This window comes from Rhynchophorus ferrugineus, unplaced genomic scaffold (genome assembly GCF_030347505.1).
Source record: "Rhynchophorus ferrugineus isolate W39M unplaced genomic scaffold, kcgeb_rfMv2 rfM7, whole genome shotgun sequence".
In the NCBI taxonomy this organism is placed as follows: domain Eukaryota; kingdom Metazoa; phylum Arthropoda; class Insecta; order Coleoptera; family Curculionidae; genus Rhynchophorus; species Rhynchophorus ferrugineus.
The window spans coordinates 29,627,571-29,647,132 of NW_027472586.1; the positions used below are offsets into that span (position 1 = coordinate 29,627,571).

The 19,562-nt window shown below is 35.0% G+C and overlaps 1 protein-coding gene across 41 annotated transcripts in view; it reads right to left on the minus strand.

Moving 5' to 3' along the window:
• Dscam1 (Down syndrome cell adhesion molecule 1) overlaps positions 1–19,562 on the minus strand; it is a 202,809-nt gene that overhangs the window by 78,517 nt on the left and 104,730 nt on the right. For 26 of the 41 annotated variants that reach the window (XM_076409755.1, XM_076409768.1, XM_076409788.1 and 23 more), the window contains exon 6: positions 3,338–3,467. The exons of 5 other annotated variants lie outside the window; for them this stretch is intronic. In XM_076409755.1, coding sequence (XP_076265870.1) covers positions 3,338–3,467 — 130 coding nt within the window. Of the gene's footprint in view, positions 1–3,337; positions 3,468–6,682; positions 6,810–7,298; positions 7,423–7,807; positions 7,932–16,819; positions 16,947–17,310; positions 17,435–19,562 lie in introns of all 41 variants that reach the window. 10 more of the 41 variants (XM_076409797.1, XM_076409752.1, XM_076409782.1 and 7 more) reach the window with 5 other exon arrangements.

The following is a 19,562-nucleotide window of genomic DNA, read 5'->3' on the forward strand; positions in this document are numbered from 1 at the left end:
TTGTTCGCGAGCTGGTCGACATGCTGGGAGCTTAGCACCGCGTCACCGCCAAGCTCCCCCACTTTTTCAGACTGAAACGACATCATCCGTCGTTACAATCATAACTTTTGCCCCCATACAACAGTATCCAGTTGTGTGTTAACTCAGGTTCGCGAATCAATAGAATCGCCGGGCCTTCTAGCCCAATAACGGCTACCCGATCAGCGGGTGCCCTATCCCCAAATTTAATGCAGTAGCAGTAGCGATCCATAGGGGTCAACTGTGAGGCGGTTTCGGTTTAGTGTACTGGTAAGCCCAGAGGCAGTCCCACATAACCCGGTCCAACTTGTCACTCCAGGGCAAGGTATTCCACTGCCTGGTTTTTAGACCAGAACAAAAAAAAGCTTGCATAGCAGCTCTGTATAACATCTACACAACTGACAAATCTTGGATCTATGGCTATGAGTCTCAAATAAAACACTAATACACTATATGACGAAGTATTTTTCAAGTCACCAAATCCGACAATAGTTATTCATGCGTAAAGCACTTTGAAGCAAATGATGGCCTTTCATCGGAATAACTGGACATATGGCCACCGCGCCGTTAGAGCAACATAGAATTCTGAATGGTTAGAACCATTTCTTTACCAGATGTGTTTCGTGAAGTGTCAAAAAAGAATCGTCAACGAAAGATCATTCTTCATCATGACAATGCAAGCACATCGACTGAAACAACCACCTACTTGACTAGCCAAAAGGTCGAATTGACGGGTCATCCTTTGAACAGCCCTGAGTTGGCATCCATTGATTTTTAATTGCCGCATATCAAGAATAAATTGCATGGCCGACGTTTTTCGGCGCCGGAATCAGTAGTTGATTCAGAGAGAAAAAAGTTGCGTTATCGTTAGTCTTATATTTCGTATTATAAAAGCAAGTATTGAAATCTTGTTTCGCGAAATATAATATAAACGCAGTACAAGTTTTCCATAACAAAGTTCTGAGAAGTATTGTAGGTGCATCTAGATACTACAGGACTGATTTCTTACACCGAGACCTACAGATACAGACTGTCACTCAGGAAATCAAGACAATCGGATCAGTGACATGAGGAGAGACTCCATTCTCATGTCAATATCGAAGTGTTACAACTCTTGGATGCCACCAGGGCAGGACACAGCTTCAAAAGAATCAAACCATTTGATCTTGTGTAGTGTAGTGTAGTGGGGTGCATTTAATAAAAAAAAACAGCAGTGTTGACACATAAAAATTATTACATCAGGGAACAAGATAGGGCCGATAGATCCTCTAGATATATACCTAGATTTATGTTATTGCAAAGACAAATGTATAGTCTATCCAAAGAAACAGTGAACTTACGTCATCATTTTATTTTAGTTAAAAAGAGATACAATGCTGTCTGATACGTTCGAACACGTAAACGACTGAGCTTGCAAAAGTCGTCCCCTTGCTAAATGTCTGCAAAGTTCTTCAAAATATTAGTTATAATAACTACAGGTTATAAACTTGAAAACGTCGTTTTAACGCTTTGCTTCTTTTGATACAATTCAAATCTGCATATTATTACTTTGAAAATACCGAAGCCAGACAGAACAGATTGCGTCTGTTACTTCGGACAGGAACGATAAGGATAATGGAGGCATCCATTATATATCCCTTCTTGCCAATAAAATTCCTTAGAGAGGTAAAACTTTTACTGTTAAATATTAAGTCGCAACGGTTTTTATTGAAATTATTTTTTAGCACGTTGCAGCTACACTGAATATTAGTATGGGCATGGTCATTAAAATATCTCAAGAAATTAAAAATATAATATTGGATTCACGGAAAAGAAATGGTCCTCATACGAAGCGGGAATATCAGCCTGATGGTAGCTCTAGCAGAGATCAAATATATGAAATATATAAAAACAGTGAGTCGTTTTTTTAATAGTAACATACGTTAATACAATTATTTCAGAGGAAACTGTCTGGAAAGTATCCATAGATAGCTTAGAGCTATGATCTCTGAGGAATGTAGAAAATACCGTACACTGTTGGTAATATAGAACTTAAATGGTGTAAAGATAACCCACGAAGAGGTTTCTGGACATTGCTTTTAAAATAATACAATTTTTAAAAGCATATAATAAAACTTAATTTTTTTTTAGGTTTAGGTTTAAAGGAATAGTTACTATTTCAATTTGTGTATTTATGTTAGATGAGACCCGGACATTGAGTCATTCTTGGCAAGATGATAATAAAAAGTGTTAAGCAATAAAAGTTGATGAAAAAAGGTAAACGTTGGAATAACAATTGATTGAGTCATAACATTTATTAATCATTCATTGCAGATATATTGTTCTAGTTCTTCTTAGAGTAGTTGAGTTGGACTGGTTAATAACGCCTTTGGTTTGGATGCACTCAATTATACGGTTTGAAGAACAAATTGATAGAAGATGATATCGTGAGCAAATGTTAAATAGATTGTAATTTAGTTACTTATAGTAGTTATTTAGTAACTTAATTATTCACTTGAATTAAACTTTTGAAATGTAAGATTATGATTCAATGCTGACAATTTCCAACACAACAACTAAAGGTGAGTACATAATTAATATATAATAACTATAGGAAGCTGAATTGTAGCGTGTGAATGATTGTAGTTGTTCAGAATTATACATTAGACAGAATGTATGAGAGCCGAAATGGATATGATAAATGAATTCAGTAATTAATTTTATCAAGAATGGTATGCACAGGTAGTAACAGAGAAAAAAAAATACACTGATATGAAAATGGATTGACAAGGATATCATCAAAACCAACTGAAGGAAAAAAGAACTAAATGTAAAAAGGTAAATATGCTCTTTAGTGAAAGTAAAATACATTACATGGATATAAAATTAGGTGGATTAGGCCTCCAGGGGATACCACTACATAAAAAAAACGCCCTTAAACTCTACCTCATGGGTGTGGAAAATAGTTTAATGTAAATATAATAAAACAATTTTAACCTATAAACTATTGTGGCTGTATAACTAACGCTAGCTTAAATTATTCAATAATATATGCATTGGATGTATTAGATTATATTTGATAATATTTTTGTTTCATTATTTTATTTCGATTAGAATTTTGTTATATGTCAAAGATAAAATAAACTAAAAGTTGATGAGGCAACCTTGCGACGCGAGATAACGTAGCTTCACTGCTACTTTGGATAGAGGGTTAGTCGGCAACGGCTAGTAATAATATAATAAATAAATTTTAAAAAATATTTCGTATCGATATCAGTCGATATTTATATAAATCTTACAATGGAAGAGAACTTTGAAATCTTTTGAACCAATAGTTTACCTGAATTTTGGTACAGGATAAGCGGAAACATCGCAAGTCATGATGGTATCGTTCCCGCAGGGACTGTCTTGGAACAGACCGCCAGCGTATTTCTTTCCCGAGGATTTGGGAGCAACGTTATTTGTTGGTTCTAGAACAAGAAACCCTCGCTTGAACGTCGATCGAGCAAACTACCATGGAGAACAAATATATAGTTGATAAATGAGTTTTTGACGATGATACAACATGACTAAGCAAACTAACACAGGAAGGAGTGATAAAAAGTAAGAATGACTTACTTAAACGTTGGATTCGGATAGCCGACTATGGGACAGAGGATAACACAGTCGAGGTCTAGAAGGGATGTTGCTAGTCTCCAAGGAATTGGTTCGCCAATGATCTTTGGAGGTATATTACTGGTAGGTTCTGTAATGCATTGTTAGAATAGCATTTTAAGTAAGAATCTCTACTAATAAAAATAAGTTGAGAAATTGAAAAAAACATTGTTTTGCCAAATCAAGGTAAACTAGAGAATTTTATAAACAAGCTATCGATTATACTAATACATATATAGAAAAAAAAGACCAATATATGACACAAACATTCGATGATACGAGGGCTTTTTTATAAGTCAGTGATAAACTTAACAAACTTGAAATGAATCACTCTCTAGTCCTACTTCTATCTTTTAATAAACTACTGTGAGAATTTGAGCAATCTAAGTTAGTTAACTTTGTGTTTGAGACCAATTGACAGCAGATAACCTCTCAAAATTTAACAAAAATGAAAAAAAAAAATTGTCGTGTGCTGGTAAGCATTATTTGTTGCGCAAAATACCATCACCAAAATCAAGGAAAGGCTTGTTAAGTACTATGGAGATTGTGCACCATCAATTTCAATGGTTAGAAATAGTCGGTAAAATCCATGAAATGATATTGAATGATCAGAGAATGAATGTTTGCGAGGCATCTGTATGGATATGAAAAAGCCAACTGCACGTTTGCTCGCACCCAATCATAATGCAAATTACTTCTTCGAGGGAATGCTTGGCGATGTTTAGGTAAAATACGAACGAGCATTTGCGCCGTTTTGAAATATGGGTACATCACAAAACACCACTGATCAAGGAATAATCAAAACAGTGGGACTCTGCAGGTGAACCCTCACCTACTGCGGCTACAGTTTTTTGAAATAACCTATCAGAGCTTTTTGAAAGGTTTGGTACGAATTCGAAGTAAAAACGAAGGTATTTGGCGAAGAACGTGTAATATTTTATTATTATGGTATTATTTCATCCAGCCAAGTACACATACATTTTTTTATCACAATAGGTCCAATTGCTTAAGAGCTCCGTGGCATAAAAATGTAAAAAATAATAATATATAAAAGGTTAATGTATTGACACTAAATAAATGAAAATTGACAAAACAAACATTAAAATGTGAGCACACTGTTACAGAAAATATGCTGGCAATAATGCAAATGTGACTCACCAAAACCATTTAACAAGATATAATTTCTTTTAGTTAGAAAACTTAATTCCAAGAAGTACAGAAAATAGTTAGAAGATTCATTGAATGTTGAACAATACAACAATTGAATAATGAGTTCACGTATTAATACATATATCATTAGTTAAGTTATCTAAACACATTCACATAAAAATCTCTGAACACATTCACAATCCTAGTAGGATATAAATATTGTACTAATGTCAAGTAAAGCACTAAGGTAAGAACTACAGTCAAAGAATATAGTCAATGTTAAGATAACTGACACGGAGTTTGAATATAATCACTTCTAATGACACATTTGCAGTGTCCCATTTTGTCTAATTATTTATTGAAATTGGTAAAAACATATTTTACATCGCAAACAGAATTTAATGTATCGCGTCGTTGAGAATGTTCAAGAAAAATTATGGTGAATTTACTTAAAATTTTTAGACTTGACCATCTGACAAAGCTATCAACAATCAGCATCTAATATCACTTCGGTCTACTTAGTTTAACAAAAAAGTGGCTTGATTTTTTTTTAATAAATGCTTTGATAGAAGATCTACAATAATTTATAATCGGAACTTATGTATTTGACTTTTCAGTTTGACTGAACTGACTCTTAGCTAAAACTTACAAATATCTAGGAACAGGATATCCCGTCACTTGACAAGTAAGCCAGGCTACGCCCTTGGAAGGTACAAATATGACTTTCCACCCCTCATATTTCTCTCCATCCTTTTTTGGTGGTACGTTATTGGTAGGTTCTAGAGCACGCCCGAATACTTTTAGTAAAGAAACGGAGGGTGGGTACTATTGCTTCTAAACGTGATTATAACTTCCTACTTACAAATATCGAGGAACGGGGAACGCTGTTACTTGACACGTAAGCCAGGCGGTACCGCCTCCCGGTACCAGGAGGAGTTCCCAACCTTCGAATTTTTTGCCATCCTTTTTGGGAGGTACATTATTGGTAGGTTCTGTTGAAGATAAATAGAATATCGTAGATTCGGTACGACCTTATTCTGGGATAGGGCTCTGATCGATGATATATACACGCGGTATCGTCATTACTTACAAATATCGAGGAACTGGATATCCAGTGACCTGACAAGTGAGCCAGGCGGTGCCATCCTGACGCACTTGCAGTACCTGCCAGCCTTCGAATTTAATCAAGTCCTTCTTTGGACTTACGTTACTAGTAGGTTCTGTAACAATTGATCGATAGTCAACTTACAAGAATCTAGGGACGGGGAACCCAGTGACTTGACACGTTAACCAACCGGTACTGCCGTTCCGAACATTTAGTACTCTCCATCCACCGAATTCAGCTCCCACTTTTTTCGGTGCCACATTATTTGTTGGTTCTACCGAGAAAATATTAAAGCTAGCGGTGGTACCACCTACCTGTACACCGGGACAGGGTACGCCACAACTTGACACAAAATAATTGCAGGCTGATCTTGGCCAATAACCAACAAAGTGTATCTGACTTTTTGGTCGATCAATTTTGGTGATATGTTATTAGTTGGTTCTAGAAGAAATAGCTCGTTAGTCCGTACCTATATACGGGAACTGGGTACCCTACGACGTCGCACGTTAATACCACGGTGGTACGCAGGGGAGAGATTAATATTTTGCCGCCCTCGTATTTCTGACCAGGTAATTTCGGTGCTATTTTACCAGTTGGTTCTAAAAAAATAATTCTGGTGAATTCGGTTCATTAACTTCTATCTAGGTACCCTGGGTTCTAGTCTTTTAATTCACGTTTTCTCAAGTTAGTTATAGTTAAGAATAATTAGCAAAAGGGATGATAAGGGACTATGTGGAACATGACACGTTTTGATTATATCTGGTACGAAACCCTTACCTGAACACAGGTGTTGGATATCCTTGAACCATGCAAGTCAGAATCGAATTACCGTTCACCGAGACGACCATATTTAAACTAGAAATGCTTATGTCTTTTGCTTTAGGCGCTACGCCGGCCAAGGGTTCTATAAAGTAAGGGTCACAATAAAAAAACAAAGTACCTGAACAAAGGGACAGGTAACCCCTGCGCGGGACACAGCAGGGCAAAGCCCTTCCCTAATTTCTTATCAAATATGGAGCCCTTAGATTCGGTCGCGAAAGTTGGAGCCTTATATCCGATGGGTTCTACAAGAGACAGCAAGTTTCAAGGACAGGATACCCTTATTTTAAATAAATTAAATCTGTATGTGTACACTGGTTAACAAAATCTCCTGATTATATATTCAAACTTACTTAAAATTAGGTTTGGGTAAGGCTTGAGCAGGGCAAAGCAAAACGAAACTTTTGGTACTCTCTCGTACGTACGAAAATGTTTTCGAATCAGATGGGAACGATGGAGCCTTGAATCCAATTGGTTCTAAACAAGATGATGCCGATTAACCGATATAATTCGGAATGGGGTACCCCAGCTAATTCTCCTTATTCTATTTAAAGATAATTACGCCATAACTTACTTGAACGTTGGTTTAGGAAAAGCTTGTGCCGGACATAACAAGGCGAAGGTAGTACCTTGGGAACGCTTGGTTATATAAATTTGCGATTCGAAAGAGAACGAGGGAGCTCTAGATCCTACTGGTTCTAAAAGAGTGGAATTTTAAGGATTACAATGCGTAGAAAGCGCTTTCGAATTAACACTATGAAAACTAATTTATTAATTAATTAAATTCGGATTTTAAAAAAGCACTTTCACGATATATGATGTAATGAACTGGGAAAGTACCCCTGCCTTATTCCGTACAACAAAGACTTACTTAAAGGCTGGTTTTGGGAAACCTTGCGCGGGACATAGTACCGCAATATTAACACCACTGGGTCGCTTCAGGCTGGATATATCGGATTCAGACGACAACGCTGGTCTCCTCGATCCTACCGGCTCTGTTTCAGAGATGCGAGTATGAGTTAACTGAGGAATCGGCGGATAGAGAAGTACCCTTACTTGTAATGACGGGAATACAATACTCACTTAAAACTAGGAGCGGGAAAACCTTGGGCGGGACACAGTAAGGCTAAATTAGTTAGTACCGGTCGTTTCATGGTAAAAACCTCAGACTCGGTGGAGAATGATGGTGCTCTGGACCCTACCGGTTCTAAAGAACCAGATACTAGTACCAGCGGGTACGGATAAACAGGAACCTTTGCTTCTAATCGACGATACAGCCTACTTACTTGAAATTAGGTTTGGGGAAAGCTTGCGCAGGACAAAGGAGGGCAAAACTGATGCCCTGAGCTCGATCCATGGTGAAAATTTTTGATTCCACGGAAAAAGCGGGTGCTCTAGAGCCTACTGGTTCTGGACGAAAGATACAAAACGTTTCAAAAGAAAGTTTACATTTAATGGATTCATTTTTTAAAAATTGGTATTTAGACTGACATTGAAGTCTATTTTGTTCTGTTTAAAGATTTAAAGGCGCTTATTTGTCAGGTTTACGAATTTCAGTCTTTGATTGGCGTTCTGTGGCCTTCATTCTTGCACCAATTGACTGGTCACCTGTTCCGAATTAAAAGGTCAGGATCGTCTCGAAAACTTGTTTCTCCAATGGCATTCGTTCCTCAACCTTTTTGGGCTTTTTTCGAATGAGTTCAATGGCTGGTGTATTATTAGTGTGTGGTGAACATCTCGATTATTCAACCTCGAATAGTCTTTTTTTGTAAAACTCTTGTACGAAGGTCACTATTTATATTTCGGGAATTGGCAACACTGTTGTCATGTGAGTCCATCTGATGGTTTCATCGTAAAGTTTGGAATTTTTGACGATATACGTACTCAGAAAATTTTGTCGCACGGACGCTATTAATTCATTTTATATTTGGTTGAAAGTTTCGTCTCGGCAAAAAATGGAACTGAAGCGTGAACATTTTCGTGCGATGATTTTTTACGATTTTCGACGTGGATTAGCACAACAAGAGTGCAGTAATCAACTTAATTTGACTTTTTATGCTCAATCAAAAACCACCGTGTATCACTGGTTTAGTGAATTCAATCGTGGTCGTAGTTCACTGTCCGACGAGTTTCGTGAAGGTCGTCCAAAATCGGCTGTGTGCGAAAGGATTAAGCAAGATCGTCATGTCACCTATTTTGAGATTAAAGCATCCCTAAGCATTAGTTCCACCAGCATATATGCGATTTTACATGATCACTTAGCGAAAGTTATGTTCGCGTTGTATCTCACACAATTTGACAATCGCTCGAAAAAAGGCTCGTATCGATTGGTGCGGTGCTTCGAAAGATTTATAAAGTTTATAAAATCGTGACAGGTAACGAATCATGGATATATTCATACGAGCCCGAAAGTAAGCAGCAGTCGACTGTATGGGTGTTCCAAGATGAACCAGTCCAACAAAAGTCGTTCGCGCACGAAGCATCTCAAAGAAAATGGTGGCCTGTTTCTTTGGGAAAACTAGTCATATTAGCAACAGTGCCTCTAGAGGATCGTAGAACAGTAAATTCTGATTGGTACACAACCATTTGTTTGCCAGAAGACTTCGGTGAAATAAGGAAAACAAACATAACACGTCGGATTGTTCTTCATCATGACAATGCAAGCTCTCATACATCGGCTCAAACAAGGTACTATTTGAGAACTCAAAACATCGAATTTATGGGTCATCCACCGTACAGTCCTGATTTGACACCCAATGACTTCCTTTTGTTCCCATCAGTGAAGAATAAGCTGGGTGGTCAACGATTTCCATCGCCGGAAGAAGCTATTGAAGCGTTAAAAAATCATGTTTTGAAGACAGCTCATTCGGAATGGAATAAATGATTTGAAAATTGGTTTAAGCGTATGCAAAACTGTATCGATCATGGCGAGTACTTTGAAAAACAATAAAAATGTATTCGCAGCTTAACGATTTGTTTTTTTTCCTATTCCCGAAATATAAATAGTGACCCTCGTACACAAGGCGCCCCTTGGATTCCTTTCGTCAGTGCAATAAGTAAAAAATATAAACTTTCTTTTGAGATAACTGGTAGATAAGAGAGATGACGGTACTCACTTAAAATTGGGAGTCGGGTACCCTTGGGCCAAACATAAAAGACCGAAACCCTGCCCTACCGATCGAGTATAGGATGTGCTCGTTGCATCATTGGAAAACGCGGGTGGTTTATATCCGATGGGCTCTAAACAGAAACGATAACGCTTACAGGCAAAATTAAACATACCTGAACTTTGGGATTGGTAAAGCTTGAGCTGGGCAAAGCAAGGCGAAACCGAGACTCTCTTTTACGTCATAGGAGAAGATTTTCGATAACGACGAGAACGATGGAGCTTTATAGCCAATCGGTTCTGAAAATAGAGAGACGGATGGTGATTTACCTGAACTTTGGTACAGGAAGAGCTTGGGCGGGGCATAGAAGAGCAAATCCTTGTCCGCCGCTGAATTCATACGTGAATGACTTTGAGGTCGAGGAAAACGAGGGAGCTTTGTAGCCAATCGGTTCTGGTTAAAAGAAAACACGACTGAATCAGTAAGTGGTCGTTAATTTTAAAGTTGTATTCGATTATTCAATTTTTAGTAGTTAGTACTAAACTATAGGCACAAATAATTTGATTTTTCTATTATAATATCTTCTATATATTAATCATCTGGAGGTGTGAAATTTAGCAGGTTTAAAGCTTATATAGAGAAAGAGTTTTTCGGCCTAAAATGTTTGTCTAATATGCGCTACAAATAAATAAATTCCAGTAAAACGAAATTCACCTAAATCAAGCAACCTGGTATAGCCGTCAGATCGGCGACACAAAATATATAAACATATATTTTAGTAACTTTTATACGATACATTATTCGTCGTTTCTGTTGTACGTAAATCAATTATAGGCGAGTAATTTTTAAAATCAAAATCTGGCAACGTTGTACCACAAAATACCGGCAGGAAATTGGAAGACAAATCCTAAATTGTATATTTGAAACGATATTAGAATGGAAAGTGAGTGTGTTAAAACATTATTAAACGATGTTATTTAATTTTAAGTGTTTTGTGTTACCATCGATTATTCCCATATTGTTAGAACTATGAAAGAGTTATGACAAGTTTGGATAAAAAACGATTAAAAATAGTATGATGAAGTAAAATCATATTTTACATTTTTCTGCAGAGAGAACAAATTAATGTGTCTGCTTTATCGGAAGGTATATACAGCTATGAAGGGAAAATTCGACATATAAGAGAACTTGATCCCAACATAAATTAACAAAATTCGAGAATAAGAAGAATCTTCTGGTTATTGACTTAATTTGGTGGATGTTTGGTGGACAGAGAAGAGCTAAGAAAAATCTTACTTAAAGACTGATTGAAATTGATATGGTTCTGGAGATATAGTATGTCATTATACTAGAGGTACATTTTTGGTACTAATTTCTGATTCATTTCAGGTTTATTTAATAAATGCACTCCTTAACAAAGGACTAACCGAATATTGCAGATAATAAATACGTTAATTTGTGCATCAAAGAGCTTAAATGAATGTTACAAAGAATATTAACAATTATAAAATAGTTTCGCAGAATTTTAATTCTTCATATGTTGGTGTGTTGTTAGTCCCCACGTGGTACATAAGACAGAGAATAAAGCAACAGATGAACGAAAGTCATACAAGGCAAATTAAAGATGAGCTATCTGCAAGGGTGATATTGAAGAATGGAATAAGTAAGCAAAGAATGGTTCAACTGTATTTACAAATTTAGGTGTTAAATATACGTTAGGTGAGAAATATGGATAAAAGATAAAGACTATCTGAATACATAAATGAAGTAATGAAAATTATGAATTATTAACCGTAAATTTATAAACATTTTTAAGATAAATATTAAAGCATTTAACGATTATTATTATAATATAGGTGACAATAAGACCTTTTATTATCTGAACTTTGTATCAATTATTTTGTTTTTATACTTTATAGATATAACTATTGAAAAATCAATAGTTAATTTTATGATTGTACGAGGGTCACTATTTATATTTCGGGAATTGGCAACACTGTTGTCATGTGAGTCCATCTGACGGTTCCATCGTAAGGTTTGACATTTTTGACGATATACGTACTCAGAACATTTTGTCGCACGGACGCTATTTGTTTATTTCATATTTAGTTGAAAGTTTCATCTCGGCAAAAAATGGAACTGAATCGTGAACATTTTCGTGCGATGATTTTTTATGATTTTCGACGAGGATTAGCACAAGAGTGCATCAATCAACTTAATTTTACTTTTGGGGATGAAGCTCCATAGCTCCACGGTTTAGTGAATTCAACCGTGGTCGTAGTTCGCAGTCCGACGAGTTTCGTGAAGGTCGTCCAAAATCGGCTGTTGTGCCAGAAAACATCGATGCTGTGTGCGAAATGATTAATCAAGATCGTCATGTCACCTATTGTGAGATTGAGGCATCCCTAAGCATTAGTTTCACCACCAAATATGTGATTTTACATGAACACTTAAATGTGCGAAAGTTATGTTCGCGTTGAATCCCACACAATTTGACAATCGCTCAAAAATAGGCTCGTGTCGATTGATGACGTTGATGATGTCGAAAGACGTTTATAAAATCGTGACAGGTCATGAATCGTGACAGCAGTCGACTGTATGGGTGTTCCAAGATGAACCAAATCCAACAAAAGTTGTTCGCGCACGAAGCACTTCAAAGAAAATGGCGGCCAGTTTCTTCGGGAAAACTGGTTATATTGCAACAGTGCCTCTAGAGGATCCTATTCCCGAAATATAAATAGTGGCCCTCGTAAACACATTCATTTAATATAAATTTTGTAAAATTGTAAAAAAATAAATTACTTAATTGGGTTCTTACTTTTGGTATCTTACTTATGATACTTTGTTATAATGTTCAGTGGTGTAGTAATTTAAACTTATCAACACTTTATTGATTATTGAAACTCAACAGAAATTAAAATTAAGTAAAGGCCCTTTAAAAAAGGTTATTGGGATAGTTATTTTAATATGTTTTAATATACAAACATTTATTATTTTAATTAGTATTAGATGTTAAATACATTTATGATGTTTAAAATACTGTGAAAACAAGTTTTAGTAACATTTAATTTTTAAATTATTCCCTATAGCCTGTTAGTTAATAAATTGCGGTCGATAATCACTAATAGGAATTATTTTCAACAATATAATTGCATGGATAATTAAATTACTAAAAATATAGCGATCAAAATTTAGTTCTTATTGGTCGTTTGCAATATATACTAGCTATTTTCTATATATAACTTTATCTACCTAAATTTTGGAAATGGTTGTCCTTGGGCTGGGCACAACATGGCGAAACTAAGACCTTCGTTTCTTTCGATACCGATCATTTTTAGGTCATTGGAAAAGGTGGGTTTCTTGTAACCGACAGGTTCTGTTATTACAAAAATGATTTTGAGGCAATTTCTGGGAGCACTCTTTACCTGAACATTGGTACCGGGAAACCTTGGGCTTGACATAGTACTGAGATATCTTGTTTCGATTCTCGTTCGACCGATTTTAGCTTGGAATCAATCTGGGTTAGTTTAGGAGCTCTCGACCCCACAGGTTCTGCAGAATTAAATTGAAATTTGTATCATTTCAGAACTATGAATTTATTTTGAAGCAAACGCTCTATCATTAGGCTTTATGTCACTTTGCTAGCGTTTATGTGACAAAAAAAACGTAGAACTAAAAAATTCGAAAACAATGAACTGAAAGACTTATTGGACGAAAACGCAACTCGAAATTTCAAAGAATTTTTTAACAGCAAAGCAGTTGATGGATTAACTATTTGCAGGCAATACGAAAGATGCAAAGCGGAGGAAAATTGACACAAGTTGGCTGAAAACGCCGTTTCAACATAGCAATTCCATTACTCACCAGACAAAAAGAATAGTTTTCTGTGGTGTACCATGATAAAAAGTGGATCTATTATGACAATCCCAATCCTAAAATGGTCTGGGTTAGTTTAAGAGACCCACTCACATTGAGAGTGAAGCTAAATATTTATGACCTTCGTATAAATCATGTCTTGTATATATGATGGAATCAACAGGTTTTAGTGTCGACGTCAGTTAAAAAAATTGAACAATTATTGCTGGAAAGACCAGAACTAGTGAGTAACATACAAGTAATCCTCTGACATGAAAACGGTTGATCATGCGTAAAGGATAGAGTTGTGAAGGATACATTTCGAAGGAAGAGGCTACAATTCCCACCAGACGTAGTACCTTCTTATTGTCACTTATTCATATCGATGATTAGATGGAAAACCGTTTCGAAATGCTGAAGACTAGCCAAAAAGGGATCGATAGTTAGATATATTTGATATAAAGACAGAACAAGGTTAAAGAAAATGATATGTTGTATCAATTTGTCTCATTCATCAAAGGATCAGAATACATACAGACCCTAATACTTCTGAATTTCAGTATTCGCCAGACATAACCTTTTGGAATAAAAGTTTTCAAGGAAATTGTAACATCTTCTTAAGCAGAGTTTTCTTATAAGTTCGATAGATAACAGGAAGCCATATTGAAAAAAGACGTGTCGTTTTTCAGATGTATGGAGAAAAAGTACTTGCTAGCAATGGACAATGACATGAGATTATAATGTACTTCAAAATTAATACATAGTGTATAATGTTTACCTGAAAATCTCCGATATTTCACACCAGTATCCCTGCTTCAAAACAATGCAATGTAAGATAAATTTATATTCAATTTAAATTTATTAAGGTAATAATTACCCAAGTATACACGGTTTTGGATCTGAGCGACCAAAAGCTGTTTATAAAGTAAACTGGCGGGCTGAATCGAAATCAGCAGTTTTTTAAAATTTGCTCTAGTTTTCGAAATATTCAATAATTTCATTATTTTATTATTTCTGATAATTAACGACCTTTTATTGAATTAAAAAATATAAATCAGAAATTAATAGAGGTTGAACTGAGTTGCTTTTTATAAACTGTATCCCTATGACCCTATGTTTCGCGCATTAGGGTCCAACAGTAATCGCTCATCATGCCCTCGTTCCAAAATAATAAGCCTTTCGATTTTCGCTATATCTGCTTCATTAGGAAACATTTTGTAAACTTTGCGTCATCCATTAGTTTTCAAATATAAGGTCCAACAAATATTCCTTCTTTGATTTTTGCGTATGACACTTCGTTAGAAACAACGTGGTTAGGTATTCCAGAGCTGGTTCTTCACGATGACAAAGTTTACACGTCAGGATATTTATAATGTGCTATTTTTTACATCACTGTTTTGTTCTCTCCTTAGCTTTAGCACAGAAAATGAAAATTAAACATTTTTACCAAATGGCCCTGTACAGCTTCGTTCTGTACGCGTTACAAAACGATTTCGGTGTCCATGGCATGTCCGTATTTAGTACAGCAAAACCAAAGTATAGCAATTTGCAGCATTTGTTATGATTTTTCCACGTTTACCGATCATATAACATCCACAAAGGTAACAAAAACACTTTGAATCGATATTACAACGTTGTCTCTGCATTTTCACACGTTCCGAAGCACAATTACAGCATAAAAACAAGTTTCAAATGATATTTAATGCAACGTCAACTGTCATAAGAGCGCAGTGCTGCCATCATGCGATAAATCGAAAACTAGTGCAGGGCATCAAATAAAGTTAGGAATCTTTCTCATCTGCTCGGGTAAAAAGGTGACCCGAATTTGTATACTAGTGTTTAGTGTTGGGAACTATCGACTGAAATCGACTATCGACTGTTTAGTAATTGATTACTTTTTACTATCGACTGTTTCAGTCGCTATTTTTGGTTCGACTGATTTTACTACTTTTTACCAGTGACTGTTTCATTCGTGTACTTTTAATTACTATTTTTGGTTCTACTAGTTTCATTCGACTGATTTTTAAAGTTCTGGTTCTGTCGTCCAAGCCACGACCTTGACAAAAATGTACCCAATTTATGCTTACATAGATTTATATGTAATATATATAGTTTTATGATTTTTTTGGTAGATTGTTTGTAATATGTTGTATATTAATATAGCAGCATTTTAGAACGATATTTTTCAAGATTGTTAATGTAATAGAGTAAAAAGATTAAAATTGTGAATCATAAAAAGTAAAATATTTTTGCACGTTTTTATGGCAATAATAGGTAATATTTCTATTACTCTCTTGATTTTTGTTTCAAAATATTCCCGCTCGATACTTTATTTAAAAAAGCTCTAGTAGTTACGGTGCGATCAATTTTTAATTATGTCATGGATTAGTTTTTTTTTCTAATGATTATGTATATGTTTAATTTTTATTTAGTATTTATGGTTATTGTACATATTTAGTTTTTAGGGTTTGTTTAAGTTCTATTGTATTGTCTATATTTATTATAGTATATTATTTGAAAGTAGCAATTAACATATTAAAATACGATAAAACATTTGTGGGTTATTACTCCATTCCATGGAAAAATTCCATTCATTTTTACAGATCCACAGAACATTCAAATGTAATAGTAATTCTACTTCATTTAAAATGAAATTATTAATTGAATATTAATAGTATTCAGTAATTATGTTTTTCTCTTTTCTTTTTTAAAGTTAGTACGTGAAGGAATATGTACATCTCTGTCTCGCTTATACTACCATTGGAAAATCTAAGCACATATAAAATTAAGTGCTTCAAGCAATTATCTCCGTCCTTTCCTCTCTCACAATTTATATAGGAAAGGGTTCGTACATCTTCGTCTGACATCACAACTTAAAAAAACAGTCGAACCGTGCATATGACTATATAGTAATTACTATTTTCAGTCGCTAGTTTTTTTGACTATCGACTAGTTCGACTGTTTTGCGACTGTCGACTGTTTCGACTGTTTTCAGCCCAACGCTATTAGTGTTATAGTTATAAGAAGAAGATGTGAAATGTTAAAGAGGCTTCATTCTTTTTTCCATTACATATTTTTAACTTTCAGATATTGATCACTCTGAAATTATTAAGAAACAAAATTATGAAGTTACCTGAATGACGGTACTGGAAAACCTTGCGCTTGGCACAAAATAGGGATGTCCTGACCGGACTCCCTTTCGGATACTTTAAATTTAGAATCGATTTGAGACAGTTTGGGTGCCCTTGATCCAACTGGTTCTAGTAGTAAGCCAAACCGAATAGAAAAAATGATATTAAACGCAAATTTTTTACCTAAATGATGGCGTAGGAAACCCTTGAGCTTGACAGAGCAAAGTTACGCCGAAGCCTGAGTGCTTCTCGATCGTGGTACTCCGAATGTCCGAGAGAAACGAGGGCGGGCGTGACGCGATGGGTTCTGTGAGTCAAACCGAAGCAATGAAGGATCGTACGAGATTTACCTGAATTTGGGAGTTGGGAAGCCCTGGCCTTGACAGAGTAAGGCTACGTCTCGGTTTACCGCGCCGTCTACCCAGAGGGTTTTTGCGTTGGACAATAATTTTGGAGCTCGGGTACCGACAGGTTCTATAAGAAGAAAAATTACCTGAAAGTGGGGGCGGGAAAGCCTTGAGCGGGACAAAGCAGGGATAGCGTGGCCCCTTGCTGATAATCAAGGACATCGTACTTGGATGTGGACGATACTTTCGGTAGGGTGCTACTGATGGGTTCTGGAATATATAGTAGTTGAAGTACAGCACCAGTACCTCGTCAATGGGACAGGATAAGCTTGCGCGGGACACAGCAACGTAACGCTGCTCAGAAATTCTTGATCGACAGTATGTATTTTATCCATAGTTGGAAATTTGGGTTTTACATGACCCACAGGTTCTGTAATAGAACATGAATATGAAAGACTAACGCACTTTCTGTTTTTTTTTTACAGTAAAATTCTTAATGTTATTTATTTTTGAATTCGTAAGTAAATCATATATTGAATACGGATTTTTAGCCTCTTCCCTAACATGTCATAGTTATATTTAACTACATTCTCTCGTACATTTTACTTTTAAAATATCCACGCCAAAACAAGTGTCAGTTTGTACCATAAATTTCACGAAATGATATTACTATTGTTTTAAGCATTGCTGTAAAAATAAACTGTTATAATTATTTCCGCTGATAATATCGCTCATATAGTAACGTTTTTGGTACTTTAATTGCGATTTTGTATCTCCATTAATTTAGCTTTTTCCCATATTTCTAGTGCTCTTAGATCGTGTGTTCAATTTTATGGGGCATCAGACCTGTATCTTTTAAATCGTAATAACTCCAAATTATTAATCCGCGATTTTAGTAACTGTTACAACTAACAAAGTAATCTATTCTTATGCATTATCGCCATGGAACTATATCACTTGAACAATATAGTATATTGAATCATCTTTATTTGAATTTTATTAAGTAATATTTTCACTTTAAATGGGTATATTGATTTATTTTGGTGATGAATTATCAAATGAATCAATATTGTTAGCAAAAAAAACAGAAAGTCTTACAAAAATAATGGGATAGGGCATTTATATGATAATCATATTGTTGTACAAAATAGCGAGTTATCTTCAAATATGGTAGCAGTTACTGCTTATTGTTAGAAGGAATGTATGTTAAGATGTTAAGATTTAGAAGGTAACAGTATGCATCATAAACTTGTTTATTCTTGTTGAATATGAAATTATCACTTTATTTTCATTATTTATTAGAGATCTTAACAAAATGGAAGCACCTTAGGCAGAGTTTAATTTTAATAATTTAAAATTACGTTTTAAAATTTACGAACTGGCCAATGTATCAGTAAATAACATATTTATTTTAATAATACGGCTCAGACTATCCTTTTGTTTCTCAGGTCATGTGTTTCTTTGGACTACGAGAATGATAAACGGAGTGTTCTGGTTGGTCTGTTTTCTAATAGATAAGAACCCTCAATGTGGATTTGTATCGCCGTTCAAAGTCGCTTCTTCTTTCCGTTAAATAAAATAATATTTTTAAGTAAACTAATAGTTTTTATTTTCTAATCCCTTTCACATATTATAACAGACGCAATCGGTATGATTGGTAAGTCGGTAAGAGATCATAAGGCTCTTTTCTTTTGAATTAATTCAATTAACCGGACTGGAATTAATTATCAAGAAAAAAAGACAGGTTGACAAATTCCGTGGATTCATACAGTTCAAGATCTAAGGACACCAAAGGCAATCAATGAATTATTAAATGAATCGATATTTTTAGCAAAAAGAAAAAAAAACAGAAAGTCTTACAAAAATAATGGGATAGAGAGTGATATAATATGATAATCATATTGTGGTACAAAATAGCGAGTTATGTTGAAATATGGTAGCAGTTACTGCTTATTGTTAGAAGGAAGAATGTAACATTAGGCATCATAAACTTGTTTTTTTTGTTTAATATGAAATTTCAATAAATAAAAAATCAGATAATCACTATTTTAATTATTTATTAGAGATCTTAACAGAATGGAAGCATACCATAGGTATAATTTTAAAGAGTTTACTTTTAGTAGCAATAGTTTGTTTTCAATGTATTAGTAAAGGACATATTTATTTTAATAGAATTGTAGATATTGTAAATATTTTATGTAATACCGCCTAGATTATCCATCTCTTTCCTAAGATCATGTGTTTCTTTTGACTACCTGTATGGCAAACGAGTGTTCTGGTTGGTCTTTTTTCTAATAGATAAGAACCCTCAGTGTAATTTTGTATTGCCGTTCAATAAGTCCCTTCTTCTTTCCGTTAAATAAAATAATATTTTCAAGTAAATTAATAGTTTTTGTTT